The sequence below is a fragment of the Melanostigma gelatinosum genome, assembly GCF_949748355.1.
Source record: "Melanostigma gelatinosum genome assembly, chromosome: 3".
NCBI lineage: Eukaryota > Metazoa > Chordata > Actinopteri > Perciformes > Zoarcidae > Melanostigma > Melanostigma gelatinosum.
The window spans coordinates 23,277,559-23,295,204 of NC_136636.1; the positions used below are offsets into that span (position 1 = coordinate 23,277,559).

Below are 17,646 nucleotides of genomic sequence, written 5' to 3' on the forward strand. Positions count from 1 at the left end.
CTTTGTCTGCCGCCGCACCCGCTACCCCGGAAATCACCTCGCGCTCGCGTCAGACGTAAAATAAAATAGAAAAACACACCGCAGACGACTGATCTCTCAGGATATCCTGTTGCTGAAGTGTGAAAAAGCTCTCGAATATGATAAAAAAAAGAGCAGCCTTGTTTTTGAGCACATTTTGTATGAACTGTGAACCACCAAACTGGAGTTTTGCATTGTTTTAAAGCAGATTTGGTGATCCATTTTGATTTCCCACCTGATATATACAGCAAACCTATGCATCACTTTAAAGCACAGTCCCACTGGTGGAAGCTCACTCTGACAGAACACTGAATCAATACAATATTAATAAATACATTAACTGACCTGCTTTCTGCCTGTTAAAATGTTTCAAAATTGGGCGTTTATTGAAGTAATGTTTCTTTAGCTACCACAATGGGGTATTTTGAAGGGTATATTTTTTCTTTTTTTCACTGCATTAGTGTACATAGGTCTACCTGTATATATCAGGCAGCTGCCGAATGTTACTTTGTCTGTATTCAAAATGTTACATCCCGTCTATGTGCATTCATCGAATATAATGTGTAGGTGCATGTAAATGAATGGATATAGACTAGCTGTGTATGTGTATGTGTGAGTGTACTTGTGCTGTTTTATTTCATGTACTGTATTTTCTGTATATTTGTGTTGAGGACCCAGCTGAAAAGGACATGGTTCATCCATCTCAACAGCTTTATCCTGTTAATAAATGTCGATAAACCGTTAACGCAGACTTTAACTTTCATCCATTAAGCGGTTTATGGGTAAAAGGCAGAACTCCACCATGTAAAAAGCTTTCGGGCAGAAAGAAAGAGGAGTTGGGTCATAGGAAAGTCAAGCCTGTTGGATCTTAAAATGATGAGACTACTGTGGGTAAGATATTCAATGACAGGCTGCTACATGCTATGCTAAGGCCCATTTGTCTTGGTGCTTGGTTGAATAATTATACGCTAACTTGCCCGTTATGGAGTTATGTACAGTAAGAAGAGGAAACAAATCAATCAAATAAAGGAAGGTTGTAGATGTTTGAGCACATTTTAGGATTGCTTCTCATATAAGCCTGTTAAGCTGCCACAGTGACCTCCACAGGAAACAGCAAGGAGCCTAAAATGAACAGAAGAATCAGCTTGTCCATAATTTGAAGCCTATGACTGTTTATGATTTAATGAATACAAATTCGTATAATTTTTAAGAGAAATTATAGTAGGTTGACTAAAACAAACGACCATTGGTTATGTATTTGGAGGTTATCAATCTGTTTTGTTTTAGTTCCTTAGTTTGTGATAAGTTGTGCAAAGTAACTGCACATTTACTATTAACTACTATTACTACCAATACAAGCACTGAGTAAGTGTATTGAACATATATATTATATACATGTAGCCGAGGGCTTATGTAGCGCATTAGGATAATAATAAAATAACAAACAGGGGGCTCCGTATTCTGCGTCAAGATGGCAGCACCTTTATTCACTTCTCACACACTTCGCCAGAACCTCTCTCCTCTTCCACTCTTTCGGTCTCATCCTCCACAATGAAAGCACCAGAAACATACACAGGAACACTGCTTTAGAGAGCGCTGAACGTACGCAACATAATAGTGCAGGGCCGAGATCCTTCTTGTGGCACTGGCACCTCTGCGTCACTCAGCGTCAGTCTGTGTCACTCGGCGTCAGTTTGTGTCACTCAGCGTCACTCAGCGGCAGTCTGTGTCACTCAGCGTCAGTCTGTCACTCAGCGTCAGTCTGTGGCACTCGGCGTCAGTTTGTGTCACTCAGCGTCACTCAGCGGCAGTCTGTGTCACTCAGCGTCAGTCTGTGTCACTCAGCGTCAGTCTGTGGAACTCAGCGTCACTCAGTGGCAGTCTGCGTCACTCAGCGGCAGTCTGTGGCACTCAGCGTCACTCAGCGGCAGTCTGTGTCACTCAGCGTCAGTCTGTGGCACTCAGCGTCACTCAGCGGCAGTCTGTGTCACTCAGCGTCAGTCTGTGGCACTCAGCGTCACTCAGTGGCAGTCTGTGTCACTCAGCGTCAGTCTGTGTCAGTTCAGCGGAAAGATTCAGCTGTGGCAGGCGAGCATAATTCGGCAATCGTCAAGAAGCTGCGGAGCTGAGGGGGCGGAGACACATTTCCTGAGACATTTCCTGAGAACACCCGTTGTTGTTACGACAGATCAGCTTCCATAAATCAGTTTTATGATTTTAGTTGAGTCACCGGAGCCCCCTGTTCTCTGTATGCATCCTTAGAGTAAGTACGTTGTACTTTTTTGTTTCTCATTCATTTTATTTAAGTATGATTTTGCTGGTTTTGCAACAAAATGGAACATAATACACTTTCCAAATTATTACTTTTATAGTCATTTACAACAATCGGCTAAAATAATGAAAATAAAAGTGCCACAAGAAGGATCTCGCTGTCTCTCACATAATATCTTACATATATATATATTGATAATAAACTCCACCAACAAAAGCTGTAGATAGGCTACACCTTCGTACTTTAACTTCAGTTTTGAATGCAGTACTTTGACTTATGATGGAGTATTTTTATATTGTGGTATTTCCACTGTTGTGGTTATAGTAGTATAAAATGCAGAATGCACTGACCGATGCAGAAGCACTGCATCGGTCGTCAGGCAGGCGGAGCTCTCGGTCCATCTACTCCCACATCATCATCATCATCATCATCAGCAGCAGCAGCAGCAGCAGCAGCAGCTCCCTCGTGGGATACAGACCGCTATTCTCAGACCCCCAGACCCCCAGAGCCAGAGTCGAACAACTGTGGCCTTATAAAAAGGACTGAAAGCAGCGACCAGGACACACACTTCAAGGGGAACGACCGAATGAACTGCACGCACATTTGGATGTAGCTTTCTGTCCCGGAGAAACGCTACTTGCAGTAAGTAAAACAACAATACAACTTTATTTTATTTTCTTTGCGTTGGTTTCACACAGATAACGTGTTGCTTTGGGAGAAACGCGCTGCCGGAGCGTCAGCTGACATTTTAGTAACAGGTTGTTACATTATGTTGATGCATCTTTCCTCTCAGCATCTCTGCATAATGCTGCCAGTCTATCCTTGTTCCGATGCAATGATCAGTAATCCAGTCTAGGTTTGTAAAGCTTTTTTTTCTTGGTTCTGTTTCATCGAGACCAGCTCTGTTTTTATACCCAGTTTTTCACCAGGATGAAGTGCTCGTCCTCAATGGGCTTTAGAAACACTGGTTTAATTCATGTTTTCATTCATGCATTCAAGTCATAGCCTAAATGATGTCATGATGTCATCTTTGAAAGCAACATGAAAGTGCTTTAGACATTGGGAGATGATAGAAGTGCTTGCAGTGGAGTCATGGGTTTCCCTGCACACACTACTAATTCCTCGCCCCTTTGATGTGTAGGAGGCTGCAGGAAAACACCCTCATGTCCCCATTTATCCGATTTTGTTCTTTTTTTAATGACAGGATGTAACATGGACTTTTTACAGATATGTTACATTTTGGGAAGTTTGTGAGGCACTATACTTTAAACTGACAACACCCAGTAAGTTTCTGACAAAGTGATGCAAAAAAAGAAAGAAAAATGTCTTTATTTGTCTAAACAGTTGCAGTCAAACAGAGAGAAAACGAGTAAGATGCCCCCCTCTCCCCAGTGTGAAATTCAGTTAGTTATTCTGTGTGCATACAAGAGGCGGGATGAGGTGGCCTGGTGTGAGAAGCAAACCAAGTTGCCTTTGGAAAAAAACAAAAACAAAAAACTGGCAACTAACAGACAAAGGAAATGACACCATCTTGCCTGCCTGAGGAGCAGGCGCAGACCGATAAATGTGGAGTTTTGACAGAATATTTTTGGAGCCCATGCAGCCTCTCATCAATCAGCCCTCCACTCCCGAGCTTAACTAGCAGCCTAATCCTCACTTCAGCTGGAGCTGCTGCCTGCTGAAGTGACACATCCGAGTTGCCCAGGGGCTTCAACGCCATGCAGCTCAGGAAGGAGCTCGGAACTTATTTGGGGCCGGGGTAAATTTCACCTCATTTGACACCAGCTGGATACGCCGGAGCAGCCAAGTGTCTGGTGACACCATGACTGAAGTGGGACTTCATGTGATCCTGACCACCGTCCTGTCTGGTGGCCTGCTGATGGCCGTGTTGGCACTGGTTTGCTTCTTTTGCTGCAGGTTGGCTGGTTCGCTGCCCCTGGGCGGACCTGGCGTCTTTTAACTAGCCATCTGGAGAAAGGTAAAAGCAACTGGCTCCAGGCATGGCCTTTCTGGATTAATACTGTATCTCGAGATTATATCCATTAATGCAATGTTTTCTTTTGGTTCAGACCAACAGGAAGTTGCTTGAACCAGTAACTATATGCCAGCTAGCAGTGAGCGTTAACTTTTGGATGTGTTGACGAGGGGATCGCTCAGAGTTTGGAATTTCAATATTTTTCAGATGGTATAGTTTTTTTATAGTATGTAGTGTGTAGTAGGCTAGGCTACAAGAATAGAAGCTTTGCACCCATCTTTGTCAATACTAAATCAAATAACACTCAGAAGCCTTCTGTCGGAATCGCACCGGTGAAAGATTTGTTGTGATAAAAGTATCTTGAGGTTTTTTTCTCCTTACTGCCGGACGTGTCCAGTCAATCATCCGCTGTTAATTGGCTTTGTTATGGCCCTTAAACCTCTCGGTGCGATGGAGCTCAATCCCATTAAAGTGACCTTGACTATGAGCACAAGGAAGAAAGGAGGAGGGTGTGAATAATCACAAATGAAAGGCTGACTGGCCAGGACCCAAAGGGCCTCCTGTTGAGACGACTTACATTCGCAGCAAGGCCTCCAGCTTAACTTTACCAAGCTCTCCTTGTGCTTCTGCTGCAAAGCCTGATGGACCCGACACTTTTACAACACACACACACACACACACACAAACATCTTCCCCCAACACGATGGCACAAAAACAGACCGACCGCTGGCATTCTCCAGCCTTAATTTGCTGTTTCTGTATTTAGAAAGCCTATGAGTGAGAAGGTGAATAAGGCAATACTACTAATGTCTGTTAAGTTCCCACTAATGCTCCAGTGGAGTTGCCAGTTCCATATCTACTATATATTGGTCACATACAGAGAATTTGAATCCATACAGCGTAACTGAGAGGTGTGTTTTTTGCTGAAAATGTACTCATCATCTGAGTAAGTACACATTAAACTGGTTTGTCAGAGTCTGTGTGTCACAAGATGACACAGACTTAATAACCAGTGTGTTCTTCTTCTCTCTCCAGCTCGTGAGGCGACGGCAGACAGGCATCCTCCGAGTCTCAAAGTGGCACATTTAACGCTGTCTGGAGCAACGCGTCAGCCGCACCGGGACGACAACATGAAGGTGACAGCGCTGCTCATCGTTTGCTCCTGTCTGATTTCGGGGAGTTTCGGGAAGCCGCAATTCCCTGGTAAGTTACTGTGCCGTCAGTCAGCAACAACAAGATAGCGGTCTGTCAGCGGTCTGTAACGCGTCAGGAGATGTTCGGCACACACGGGAGGGTTTCAAGGTTGTGAGGAGGAATGTTTGGATCCTTTGAAGGAAGTTTACGTATCAAAATAGATTTCCTGTTTGTGTCAAGACAAGGCAAGAAAATAACAGGAATTTATTGTTTAAGAACATTTTTCTCAAAAAAGGATCCCCCCCTGCTGCTCTCTAGGAGATAGTTGTGTATTTGTTGTCACATTTTATAAGAAGAGGTGAAGAAAGTCACTTTTACATGATTTGACTGATTCGGTGAGAATTAGAGCTGCGATGATTCCACAATAAGTCGATCGACAGAAAAGTAAGTTGATCGTCAAAATATCGTTTGTCCTTTTTAAGAAAAGATGCCGAAAAGTTTACTGGTTTAAGATTTCAATTGTGAGGAGAATATTTGGGGTTTTTGGACTGTTAGTCCCATAAAACAAGATATATATACGAAGACGCAATACAACAAACGCCCCGAGCCCACAATGTAGGATAAATGCCTTTATCAGTTCACTGCAGGACATATTACCGGAGTTAAAAAGTCACAAGAGGAGAACCCCGACTGGCTTCGACCCACACTGGGTGCTCCTCAGGGCGAGCCTGGAAGAGTCAACATGAGTGTCATGATTCCTTTTAAAGCCAACAAATGACCAGGAGGCTAAATTACACCAGCAACATAAATATGCCTTATGTAGGCTTGGAAAATAAGTTCAAAGTCACAGTGATGATTACAGTCAGAACAATGAAATAACTACAATAACATCAACAACAAGGGAGGGACTAAGCTTGTTTAAAAGACCTGGATACACAATAGCATCAAGTTTAAACATCCAGCATGTCCCTCTCTGAAGTAACTTAAGGCGGCCGCCACCTCTGATGGACTGCACTACAAACTTTCCACTTTAAAGATGAACAATTATGTAAATGCGATTTGGTAATCTGCTTTGTTGGTTCTCATGAAGCCCTCACCTCGGGCTGGAGGAACTGAGAACGTTTTTTCATCCTCTGACTTTCTATCCGAAGCTAACCAGACTTGTGTCTTTCTAACACACAGAACAAGAGAAGGATCCCAAGTTTTGGAATACATGGGCCCAGCGGACTCTGAAGAGCGCTCTGACGCTGCAAAATCTCAACATAAACAAAGCGAAGAATCTCATCCTCTTCCTCGGAGATGGTAAGCCACAAAATCTGTATGTTTACGTCCTGATTAATGGAAAATTTCTCCAAATGTGTAAATCCACTTCTTTATGCAGAAGGATTTGAGTTGCAGTAAGATCATTAGGAAAGACACCATTTTCCCGTTTGTTGTTTACAATGGATAATATTAATTATGGAGCCGTGCCAACAGTTTTATTGAAGCTGAAATGATGATACAGAGGATCTCGTAATCCATCAGCAAATGAATGAGATTTTTCAAATTTCTTCTAACACGCAGGGTGAATGAATAGCAGCAAACAAAACAACTGTGCTGCCACCAGATCACTGGGCTTCTGTTTGTGCTGGGCCGCTCATTGGTCACACAAAAACTTTTTATCCTCCATCTGCTCTCTCTCTCTCTCTCTCTCTCTCTCTCTCTCTCTCTGTTCAGACTATAGGCACAACATGACATTCTTGCACACTGCTGCACGCACGGTCGTGTCACATCCGAGTGGAGTGGTGGGGATGTGACAGAGTAGTTACAAAATAACAGGCACCATCTTACAACCTAAAAAAGCAAAAAACCAGGGAGTGATTGTACAACTGGAAAATGTTTCCCAGACATCGTCTGCCTTTAGCCAGGAAAACCACAGTATTCACAGGAATCGTGACTCAAATGCACAAACCGTGTCCTTTGTGTACCTCTGAGCCTCAGGCTTTTGCGGAACAGACCCGACTTCAATTTTATTTTCAGTGATCACACTAGACATGGGGCCAATGGTAACACAATTAGTTTTTCAGCTTATATACAATTCAAGAAAGGAGTGGCTTATCACAAGACGAGATCAGAACTTACCAATGAGCATTTTAAACAGTTTCTTATATTTTTCCTGCGATTATATTTAATTTCAGGAACCAAAAGAAATCCTGGAACGTTAACATCCTGCATGTTACAGATTAACTACAGATGTTCCTTTCTTTCTGTTCTTTCTTTCATCTGTTTTGTTGATCTCTGTTTTTGTTTTTGAAGTAATTAGTATCCAAGAAACAGTTTTTGCCTAACAGCAGCCACCTTGTTCTAGAATGTCAAAGAAAGCAACAATCTTTCATGTGTTGCGTACGGAGCACATTAGCGGATGAAAAGTGTTTCTCGTGTGCAGGTGCTCTGTTTCCCGCCCTGAGGTAAAACTAATGCAATCCTAATGGTGGACCTGCTTTTGGTGTTTTAGGCATGGGCGTTCCCACGGTGACGGCCGCTCGAATACTGAAGGGTCAGCTGAACGGACAGAGTGGAGAAGAGACGCAGCTGGAGATGGACAAGTTCCCCTTTGTGTCTTTGGCCAAGGTCTGCCTTGGTTATTATTATATATGTACAACATGGCCCAATGTATTGATCGTGCTGTGGCCATTAATGGCCTGTGACCGTAAACAAGGGTCACACACTGGTCTGTGTATTATGTTATAGATTTGATAAAAGGACTATTAGACGAAATTGATCATTTACACCTCAGGAATCACGAGCAGATATAGGCTTTAAATGAGTCTGGTGAAGGTCTTTATTTCTTTATTCGCATGAAAAGACAAAAAGCAATAATTAACTGGTCCGACTAACAAGTGTTGTCTGTGCAGCCAAAGCCAGAAATGATCTATAGACCTATATTGTTGTCCAAAAACTATTTAAAACACACACACGCACCTAATGCCAGCTCGAGCATGAAGTGGAAATATAAAAATGTGTGTCCTTAATACTATTTACTACTTCTATTTCAATTAGTTGATTAAAAAGGCAGCATCCAGTTAGTCCCATCGGGTTACATCTGTTAATACTATGGGACAACCAACCAGGCCTCTGACATGAACGGAGAACCTCCAGGAACAATAAGGGCGACAAACCAAATCGATTTGGATAATCCACAGGAAAACAGGGTTTGGAGATTTGCTTAAAGTACAAAAGTTGGACAGAATACAAATGATCTCAATGTATGAACAATGTGTGGGAGAATCATAGAAGAGAGATTAGAATAGGCCTAATTAATGAGGGTACCTGCTGTGCGTAACATGGTGCGCTGTTCCTGCTGATATTCAACTGAAAGAGAACTTAACACATTCTACGAACAGCTGCAACATTGAGTTGTAATAAAAATAAAAAAACAAGTAAACAAAAGCTCTCCTCAAAATCCCATATGTGACATAAAGCTTGCTTCTCATATATGCACAGAAGGACACACTGTTGGTTTTGATCGTTTATTGGGATTTGTGGGAATGAGAAGAATGAGATTTATTCTTTGACTCAGCATTTAAACATTCTGCCATTGTAGGAATTGCACTTAAGGCAAGGCAAGTTTATTTGTATCGCACATTTCAACAACAAGGTAATTCAAAGTGCTTCACATAAAACCATTAAAAGCATCAAAACATAAGGCAAAAGAAAAGGAGATTTAAAAATAATTAAGAACATTCATTGATTGCATCCTTAAGTGTCATGACAACACACACACACACCCCATCACAAACACTTTTAAGTTAACAAAGACGATTAACAATCCTGTTTGATATATTTGAATTCTGACAATTGTCAATGGCGTTTAACTCTGCAGACATACAACACCAACGCTCAGGTGCCAGACAGCGCCGGCACCGCCACAGCTTACCTCTGCGGGGTCAAGGCCAACGAGGGCACGGTGGGCGTGAGTGCAGCTGCTGTCCGATCCCAATGTAACACCACACAGGGCAACGAGGTCACCTCCATCCTCAGATGGGCTAAGGAAGCAGGTAGAGTGAGATCGAATCGCACGTAACGCAGACCGTTTACAGGGACTGGGATGCTGAATTGCAATTTTTGGAATCAATTATCAGACGTTTCATGTCCGAGGAAAACCTAAATGTTGTTGTAGTTGAATGCGGCGTGAATGGAAAGTGTGATTACTCCCCGGGGCGACTTGGATTGCTCAAAGTAAAGACTTTGAAGTGCTCTTGAAAGTGATGCGCTGAATACATGTTTTTCCCACTCTGCTCAATCCCTTTTTCAGCCTTTGAACCAAACTTATCCTCAGAGTTGACATCAACTTAACCCAAAAAGTTATTTACGGATGTATCCTCATTTAAATTACAGGAGATACTTTTTGAACCAAACTTTTTTTTGGAAAATCTCTATCTGGCCACCCCTTGCTATGAAGTTTCGTCAGTTTCTTTTTGACTTCCCTGATGTGTCTGCATCCTTGATGAAAACCATTTGCACATGTGTCTACAAGTGGCTTCAATATCATGAATCACTTCAGTGCTGAGTCCATAAAGTCAGAACACAACACACAAGACAAATCTCATGAAAAAGGTTTTGATCAAAACACTGACAGATAACTCATCTTTGCAAAGTGTCCCAAAGAATGACATCTGGTTTTTACCCTTCAAGGATACATCACGGTGTTATGCAATCTGCTTCACACCGGACGAAATGCACTACAAAGAAGGAAAGGACTGAGTTCTGTGGGGTTTCTGAGGGAGGTGGTGGGGATAAGTTAGAAGTGGGTGAGGGTCAGGGTATGTGTGGGTTTACGGGTCACAGATAATAAAAAATCCAATTATTCCTCGGACAAACACGGCAGGCAGCAGCTGACCGCCTGCACAGAGCAAATGAAAAATGTGAAAAGTTATTTCCATCATTTTACAAGACTTTCCGCTGCTGGTTTTGCCTTTAAAGTTGTACTTTTTACATCCAGAAGATTGATTAACTGAAAAAAAAGTTTTGTTATGCCTTAAGTAAAGGTTCAGTGGTCATTGGTGGACATTACTGTTACAGAATGTTGTTCAGACTGGGTATGTGAGTCTTGTGAGACTATGTAATAAAGTTGCAATGTAAAATGCATATTTTTTGTTGGTATTTGGCGACATAATTTCTCTGAGTATGAAAATTTCTGAGATGTTTTTCATGCGATGTATAATTGCTTTTACATGGACAAAGGATAGGTTTGAACTATTTGACTACAGTGTTCACATGCCCATAAGTCCATTAATAGAGTTATGGTTGCTACACCGTGCTGGCTGTGGAGCGATCCTTTCTCTGAGAGATAGGGGACAAAACCAACACTCCTTGTTCCATGCAACAAAGCATTTCAGTTCCAACCAAAGCTTACACGAAAATTCAGCACTCCGACTTAGCAAATCAAATTAGTATTTTACAAAGTTACTGCAGCTCAGCGAGGACACACTGCTCAAGGAAGCACAAAAAGGGGAATTCACGTGGGGCTGAACATGTTCTTTGATAAATAAAACTCCTCAGCCCTCATTCAGACAGCTGCCTGTGCGTGCATGTGTGTGCATCCACTTCAGACAAGTCAGTGGGAATAGTGACGACGACCCGAGTCAACCATGCGACTCCCAGTGCTGCGTACGCCCACAGCGTGGACAGAGACTGGTACTCCGACAGTGACTTGCCAGCTGAAGCGCTGAAGAACGGCTGCAAAGATATCGCCAGACAACTCTTTGAAAACATTCCCAACATTGATGTGAGTCAAAAGTATTCATCAATTTCTAACATACAACTTATTATCAAGTGTCACCAGAAAAAAAAACCTCAGAGTTTCAAGTGATGACTTTTATTTATTTAAATGTCACTTTCTTGTGTTTAGTCACCTGAAAGACTACCAACATTGGAATAATCAAATAGTGTAACCAGTTTACGAGTTAAACATTACATAGCATGATATCATGTATTTCTTTAGCCATGAAGTGCATATTTAAGACCCCTTTACAGGGTTCTTGTCTGAAAAGAATCTGCTTGAAACATTCATTCCGAAAAACCTTGTTTTCAAACTTGCATAATCAATTAGAATAATTAGCTAGCTACAGCTCATAAGAAAAGATTGCAACTTCTTATTCTGTTCTTGCGACTTTCCAGGTGATTCTGGGTGGGGGGAGGAAGTATATGTTCCCCAAAAACCTTTCGGATGTAGAGTACCCCGGCGTTGCGAAGCACAGTGGCACACGAAAAGATGGAAGAAACCTGGTGCAGGAGTGGATTGAGAAAACGAAGGATAAAGTACATTTCTCCTCTTTGTTTCTCGGCTCCCTCTTTTACCTTCACAATTAAATGTCCGTATTTAGGAGTTCAACGTGTCTGCAGTGCTGCCACTCACATTGTTGCTGTGCTGTACATTTGTGTCTTTGTGCAGAAAGGTCATTATGTATGGAACAAGAAGCAGCTCTTATCACTGAACCCTAACAGCGTGGATTACTTATTGGGTGAGTTTCCAGTCTCAGTAGTTATGAAACTCTCATTGAAGTGTAAATGAAGAGCCATACGTGTATGAATTTGCTGTAGGCTTATTTTCTGCGTTTCATATCCTATTCCTCCTTGAAACCGTGCCTTCTGTTATTCCAGGTCTCTTTGAACCTGCGGATTTGCCGTACGACTTGGAGAGGAACAGTGACACTGATCCCTCGCTGACAGAGATGGTGGATGTGGCCATCAAGGTCCTGAGGAAGAACCCCAATGGATTTTACCTGCTTGTCGAAGGTAAGTTTGTGGTGAAATTGGAAGGTCAGCTTTATCTCCTGACTCAGTCAAATCTTAGTTTCTGTTGGTGACATTGCAGATTTCTATAGTAAATACCCCTTAAGGCCTTCTAATACAGTTGCAACCCAACATTATTTTTAGGATTATTACAGAAATAGTCAAACACTTTGGGAAAAATACACGTTTGCTTTCTTTCTGAAACTGTGATGAAAAGAAGCTGATCAAGCTCATGTTTGTTGGTGATGAGAGTATTAGGAATCTTTACAAGCGTTAGAGGGTGTTTTTTTTAATTTTACTGTTGTTCCACAAAAATAAAATAACTGAATGACGAAATAACTGAATGACGAAATAACTGAATGACGAAATAAGCTACCTTGGGGTGGCTGGGCTTAAGGATAGGGTGAGTAGCTCTTGCTACTTTGCGTCAGCTGAGGTGGCATCTGATCAGGATGCACTCATGGATGCCTCTCTTTAGAGGTTTTCTGTGCATATCCAACTGGTAAGAGGCCCAGGGGTAGACCCAGAACACTGCTGGAGAGATTGATATCTTGCCTGGGAACACTTTGGAGTCCCCCAGGAAGAGCTGGAAAAAGTTGCTGGGGAGAGGAGAGGGGCCGCTGCCTGCAATCCGGCCCCCCATAAGCAGAAGATAATGGATGGATGGTTGACTTATAGCTAAATTTACACAAGAAAACGTCCTTTTACAAGGAGCATGTTTACAACAGCTTGAATCCATTTTTTTCCGTTTTAAATTGTCTTAATTTACCCATAATGTTGTACGTGAAAAATGAAAAACAGTCAAGAAGTAGGCAGCTTTGTAAACATCCTAGCAGGATGGCCCGTCGTCCTTCAGCCAGAGAGTTATTGTTTGTTTAAAAGCAGCTATTTCCCAAGTCTTTTACTTTGCTGCCAACTTCCCTTCACTTATCCGTTGAAGGAAACACATTTTGCCGCAGATAACAAATGAATACATAAAAGCCACAACATATCAAAGGCAAAGCAGACAAGGACTCAGAGGAAGGGACAACACTGATATGTAAGACAGCAATTATCAACCATGAAAACTGAGAAACGTGATAGTTTGTGGTTTAAAATATTTCTGTTGCTGGTTATTCTAGGCAGTTTGTGTAGGAGAAGAGAAAACATGAGCCATTCGCACAAAAAGTCTGTATTGGTTTTATCATTATCACTGACATTGGAACAAGTACTGAGAAATCTGTGAATGTTCAACGTCAGAACAATATGAGATACAGAAGGCACAGCAAGGTTGTGGTGTTGATAACTATGTGCATGAAGCATGATTACAGTCAAACAGTTGCAAGTACGACAGTGACTGTTCAGCCAGACTTAGCGAGACAAAAGGGGTCAGTATGTATCAAACAGAGCGCTTGTCCGATCGTTGAATACCGTCTGACGGAAGGTGAAAGAAGGCCCTCAAACCTTTTAGAGGACAAAATAGTGGGGCCATTAACAAAACGACAATCTGACAAGCATGCCCCATTCACGCAGCGGCCCGCCAGGTTTCGTTTGAACTTCCCTCTCAAGTTGTCTTATTTTTAATTCTTCACACAAATACTTTGGCACCAGCTCCAGTATTGCCTTTTTAGAAAGACTTTCTGAGTTGATCGAACAGCTTCAGCCGTGGTCGCACGGCATGTCATACAAATTACTTTATTTAAAGAATAGCCCAACATTGATTAAAGACCCAGTGAAACAGGAGTTCGGGCATCTTTAGCGGCTGTAATGTGACATGTTAACAATACTATTCAAACCGAATGTGTAGCCAGTAGTATGGTTCTAAAAAGGATTTCAATCAAATCCTCAATGGATACATCAAAGTTACCTCAAGAGATAAATGAACAATGAACACAGAAACACTGGATTAGAAATTTCACTGTGTCTTTAACAGCTAACTGGAAATATTTGCCCCTCTGTCAGGAGGACGCATTGATCACGGACACCACGAGGGCAAGGCCAAGCAGGCTCTTCATGAAACTGTGGAAATGGACAGGGCCATCGGTCTGGCAGGCCGGATCACCAGCGTCCATGACACACTGACAGTAGTTACTGCTGATCATTCTCATGTGTTCAACTTCGGGGGCTACACAGTCAGAGGAAACACAATATTTGGTACGTAAATGAGGTGCATTCAGTACTGTGTGTGTCGTTGTCGTACCACATGTTTAGTGCTGTAAGTTACATTTTCAGGTCTGGTTCTGTTGTGATGATGGGGCTCAATGCGTCCACAGGTCTGGCCCCAATGCTGAGTGATGTTGACCAGAAGCCCTTCACCTCCATCATATATGGGAACGGACCAGGTTACAAACATGTTAACGGCACCAGGGAGAATGTCTCCACTGTTGACTACCGTGAGTAATATCAATGAGGACGGATTACCATGATTCCCCAGAAATAACTTTATAATGGTAGATATTGTAATGTCACAAGTTATTTTAGTCAGACAAGGATGAATCTATTGCCGAGGAGACATTTCTAGTTTTAGTAAACATGACTTAGTGAGGGGATTGTTCTGTCTTGACACAAAAGGATTTGTGACACAAATGACGAGGTAATCTCAGATTAATGCTGCATAGCTGAAATTAAAAGGTGCCCTGTGGAGTTTTCTTATGAATCAACAAAAGTTATATTTACGTTCAGTGTTACTCACCAAAATGTATTTTCGTCTATGTTTTCTGGACTTCGAACAAATGTGTTGAATGCATTTCCTTCCCCATAAGACATTTGAAAAGCCAACTTTTTTTTTTTACATCCATGTTTACTATTGGTCTTCTTCTCCCATGCTTCGTTGCACAGCCATGTGCTAGTTACCGCCACCTGTAGATCAGTATAATCGTGTGAAACCATTGGCAGGACTGTGTATCTCATCACCTCCACAGGGAACTGTTAACTTTGGGGTGGACTTTTCCCCCTCCATGCTTCAGGAATTAAAAACAACAACCTTTTCTCTTTGCCCCCTGCCTCTCAGAGGACAACAACTACCAGGCCCAGGCAGCTGTACCTCTGAACATGGAGACTCATGGAGGAGAAGATGTGGCTGTGTTTGCTAAAGGTCCCCTGGCTCACCTGCTGCATGGGGTCCACGAGCAGAACTACATCCCCCACGTGATGGCGTACGCAGCCTGTATCGGCCAGAACAGGGATCACTGTTTCTCAAGCAGCGGGTCTGCCGGTTTACGCCCCGTCCTCTCCAGCCTGGCAGCCCTTCTCACAGTCACCCGAATTCTGTGCTGACCTCCCCCTGATAGTCTATGAATAACACTCCATACATTTTTAAGATTTCAATTTGTTGTTATTATTATACTCTACGCTATCTTGATCATAGGACCACTGTTTCTGTTTTTGTTATGAAAATGAATTGACAAAAGCATAGGGATGTCGGTTTTAGGCAGTTCAGGCAAATATGTAAAAAGACACAAAATAATTGATCCCCCTTGATGTACTGAAATGAAAAGTGGTGTTGCAGAGATCACCACAAAATTTGAGATCTCAGTTGTGATTTTTCGATTGAATAGTTTGTTTTTGTTCAGGGTTTTAGGACCCATTAAGTCTCCTTGTAAAATGTGAACTCTTTAGGTTAGATTGAATTTGCAAATATTGAATATGTTTAATATTTTAAATGTGCAGATAACATAATCTACCTCATAAACTTGCAAAATATCTCTCATGTACTTATGGTGCGTTCAAAAAGGGCACATTTCGATGGCCAAAATGTATGCCGGTAGCAGAGGCAAGAGTAAAAGGAATATATTGCTATATATTACAGAGAAAGCCCACCTACCATTGTTGTGTCCAATAACAGAAGTTGTAAAACCTCTTAACCAATAAAAGAAATGTGTTCTGATCATCTTTTGTTGCAACATTATTGGTTTTAAACTTCTCCTAAACATTGTTAAGCTCCTAAAGTCCAGTTTGTTTAAGATTAGTGTGAACACTCTACCTGGGTACGGTTCATCAATCTGTGCCCAGGTCTACTTAAGAAGATCCTTTATCAGTCCCACAGCGGGGAAATTTGAGACATCAGCAAAAAACAAGAAAATAAAAACAAAACTTGAAAGGTTAAGTCTCTTTTTAAGTCGAGTGCAGTAGAGTTGCAGAGTCATTTCTTAATGCAGGTCCCCGAAGGGTCGTTTTTCATCTCTTTCGACTATTTTTACAGCGCAAAATGTAACAATAAGAATTGCGTTTAAGAAGGAATGATGCTTTCTGACGCTAGACCAAAAATAGGCTGATCGCTGAAAAGAAGTGGTTTTGTACAGACATTACTTCAATGACAGTTTTGTGGTTTTTCCCACATGTAAAACTTGGGATTTACGATTCGTCACACGACAGAAATACCTCAGTGAACACGTCCTTCTTTCAGAGTGTCACATATGTTGTATGCTGTACTTTTCCATCTGCTCTGTTGTGTGGAATGTGAATGGACTGAAGCCACTCATTCCTTGGCTTCATGCGGTCACTGCGAAAACAGAAGGACTCATGTTGGTTGAAGCATGAAAAGGGGAGGATCAGTGTAGAACAGGGATGAAATGAGGTCCTTATGCTCTCGGTTGTACATTCTCCGTATCTCCATGGAATCTACTCAGCCCCTCGGGGGTCACTTCATGCTTTTATTTTGCTTTGCTGATTTGGATTTTTCTTCTATTCCTCTTGGCAGCTTAACATCTTTGTCCCGTAATCTTGATTCATCTCTTGTCTTCTAAATTTAGAGATAGACGACGATGGGTATCAGATTGTAGGGCATGCATATTCAATTGGGCTTTCAACCCCCAACTTCCTCTAGCTTTCAGATATATTTGTGCATGGCTCGCAGTGCTTCTTATGGTTCCTGGACAATGAAACCTTTCATTTTCTAAAACGAAACCAGGCCAAAGACCTGTACTGTATGTATGGTACTCTAAAGTGATCGCCTTGCCAAAAGCTTTGCATCCAATCGATCCATCAACGACAAGACAAGGGGCTACGATGAACAACAGCTGAAGTCTCGCTCTTCTGTTCACGTCTCAGGTCTACAGAAATGCTCGAGGGGGCCTCACCAGACGTGCAATTTTCTGGGACAAGCCATAGTGTCATATCGCAAAGCCATGTGTAAGGCTGCATACTAGAAACACTGTAATCTAGGTCTCAACCGTCTCCCCATATGGATTCTTGTCCTTTTATCCTGCCAGCACGTACGATGGTTTGTGTTTTAACAGTTAGAGTGAACTTTTTCTACCATTCCACGCAGTCATTAACCTGGTTACAGACATCTGAATCACTGCCCATGTCTGATTCAAAAGGCCTGCTGTTGTGCCAAATGATGTCTGTTTATCTTAATTAGAGAGACAACTGCACCAATCAGCTACAGCCAACAAAAACTAGTCACAGCGTGGGCGAGATTGAGGCAGCTGGACAAGCTTTTGAAAGTCGATTTGCAGGAATGACATCGCTTAAAGTCCCTGCACACACACAG

General features: G+C 42.2%; 1 protein-coding gene across 1 annotated transcript; it reads left to right on the forward strand.

Moving 5' to 3' along the window:
* Nucleotides 1-2,751: 2,751 nt before the first annotated feature.
* On the forward strand, nucleotides 2,752-16,039 carry alpl (alkaline phosphatase, biomineralization associated). The gene is made up of 12 exons (XM_079297004.1): nucleotides 2,752-2,932; nucleotides 5,301-5,468; nucleotides 6,582-6,701; nucleotides 7,894-8,009; nucleotides 9,262-9,436; nucleotides 10,991-11,166; nucleotides 11,559-11,699; nucleotides 11,833-11,902; nucleotides 12,042-12,176; nucleotides 14,115-14,306; nucleotides 14,426-14,545; nucleotides 15,163-16,039. Exons 2-12 carry the CDS (start codon nucleotides 5,396-5,398, stop codon nucleotides 15,426-15,428), a joined length of 1,584 nt encoding a protein of 527 aa, XP_079153130.1. The 5' UTR covers nucleotides 2,752-2,932; nucleotides 5,301-5,395; the 3' UTR covers nucleotides 15,429-16,039.
* The last annotated feature ends 1,607 nt before the right edge of the window (nucleotides 16,040-17,646 follow it).

Coding starts and splice junctions, on each gene's coding strand:
- alpl (XM_079297004.1), top strand. CDS start 5,396: ATGAAGGTGACAGCGCTGCTCATCGTTTGCTCCTGTCTGATTTCGGGG. Junction 6,702..7,893: donor CATCCTCTTCCTCGGAGATG/GTAAGCCACAAA, acceptor TTGGTGTTTTAG/GCATGGGCGTTCCCACGGTG. Junction 9,437..10,990: donor CAGATGGGCTAAGGAAGCAG/GTAGAGTGAGAT, acceptor CATCCACTTCAG/ACAAGTCAGTGGGAATAGTG.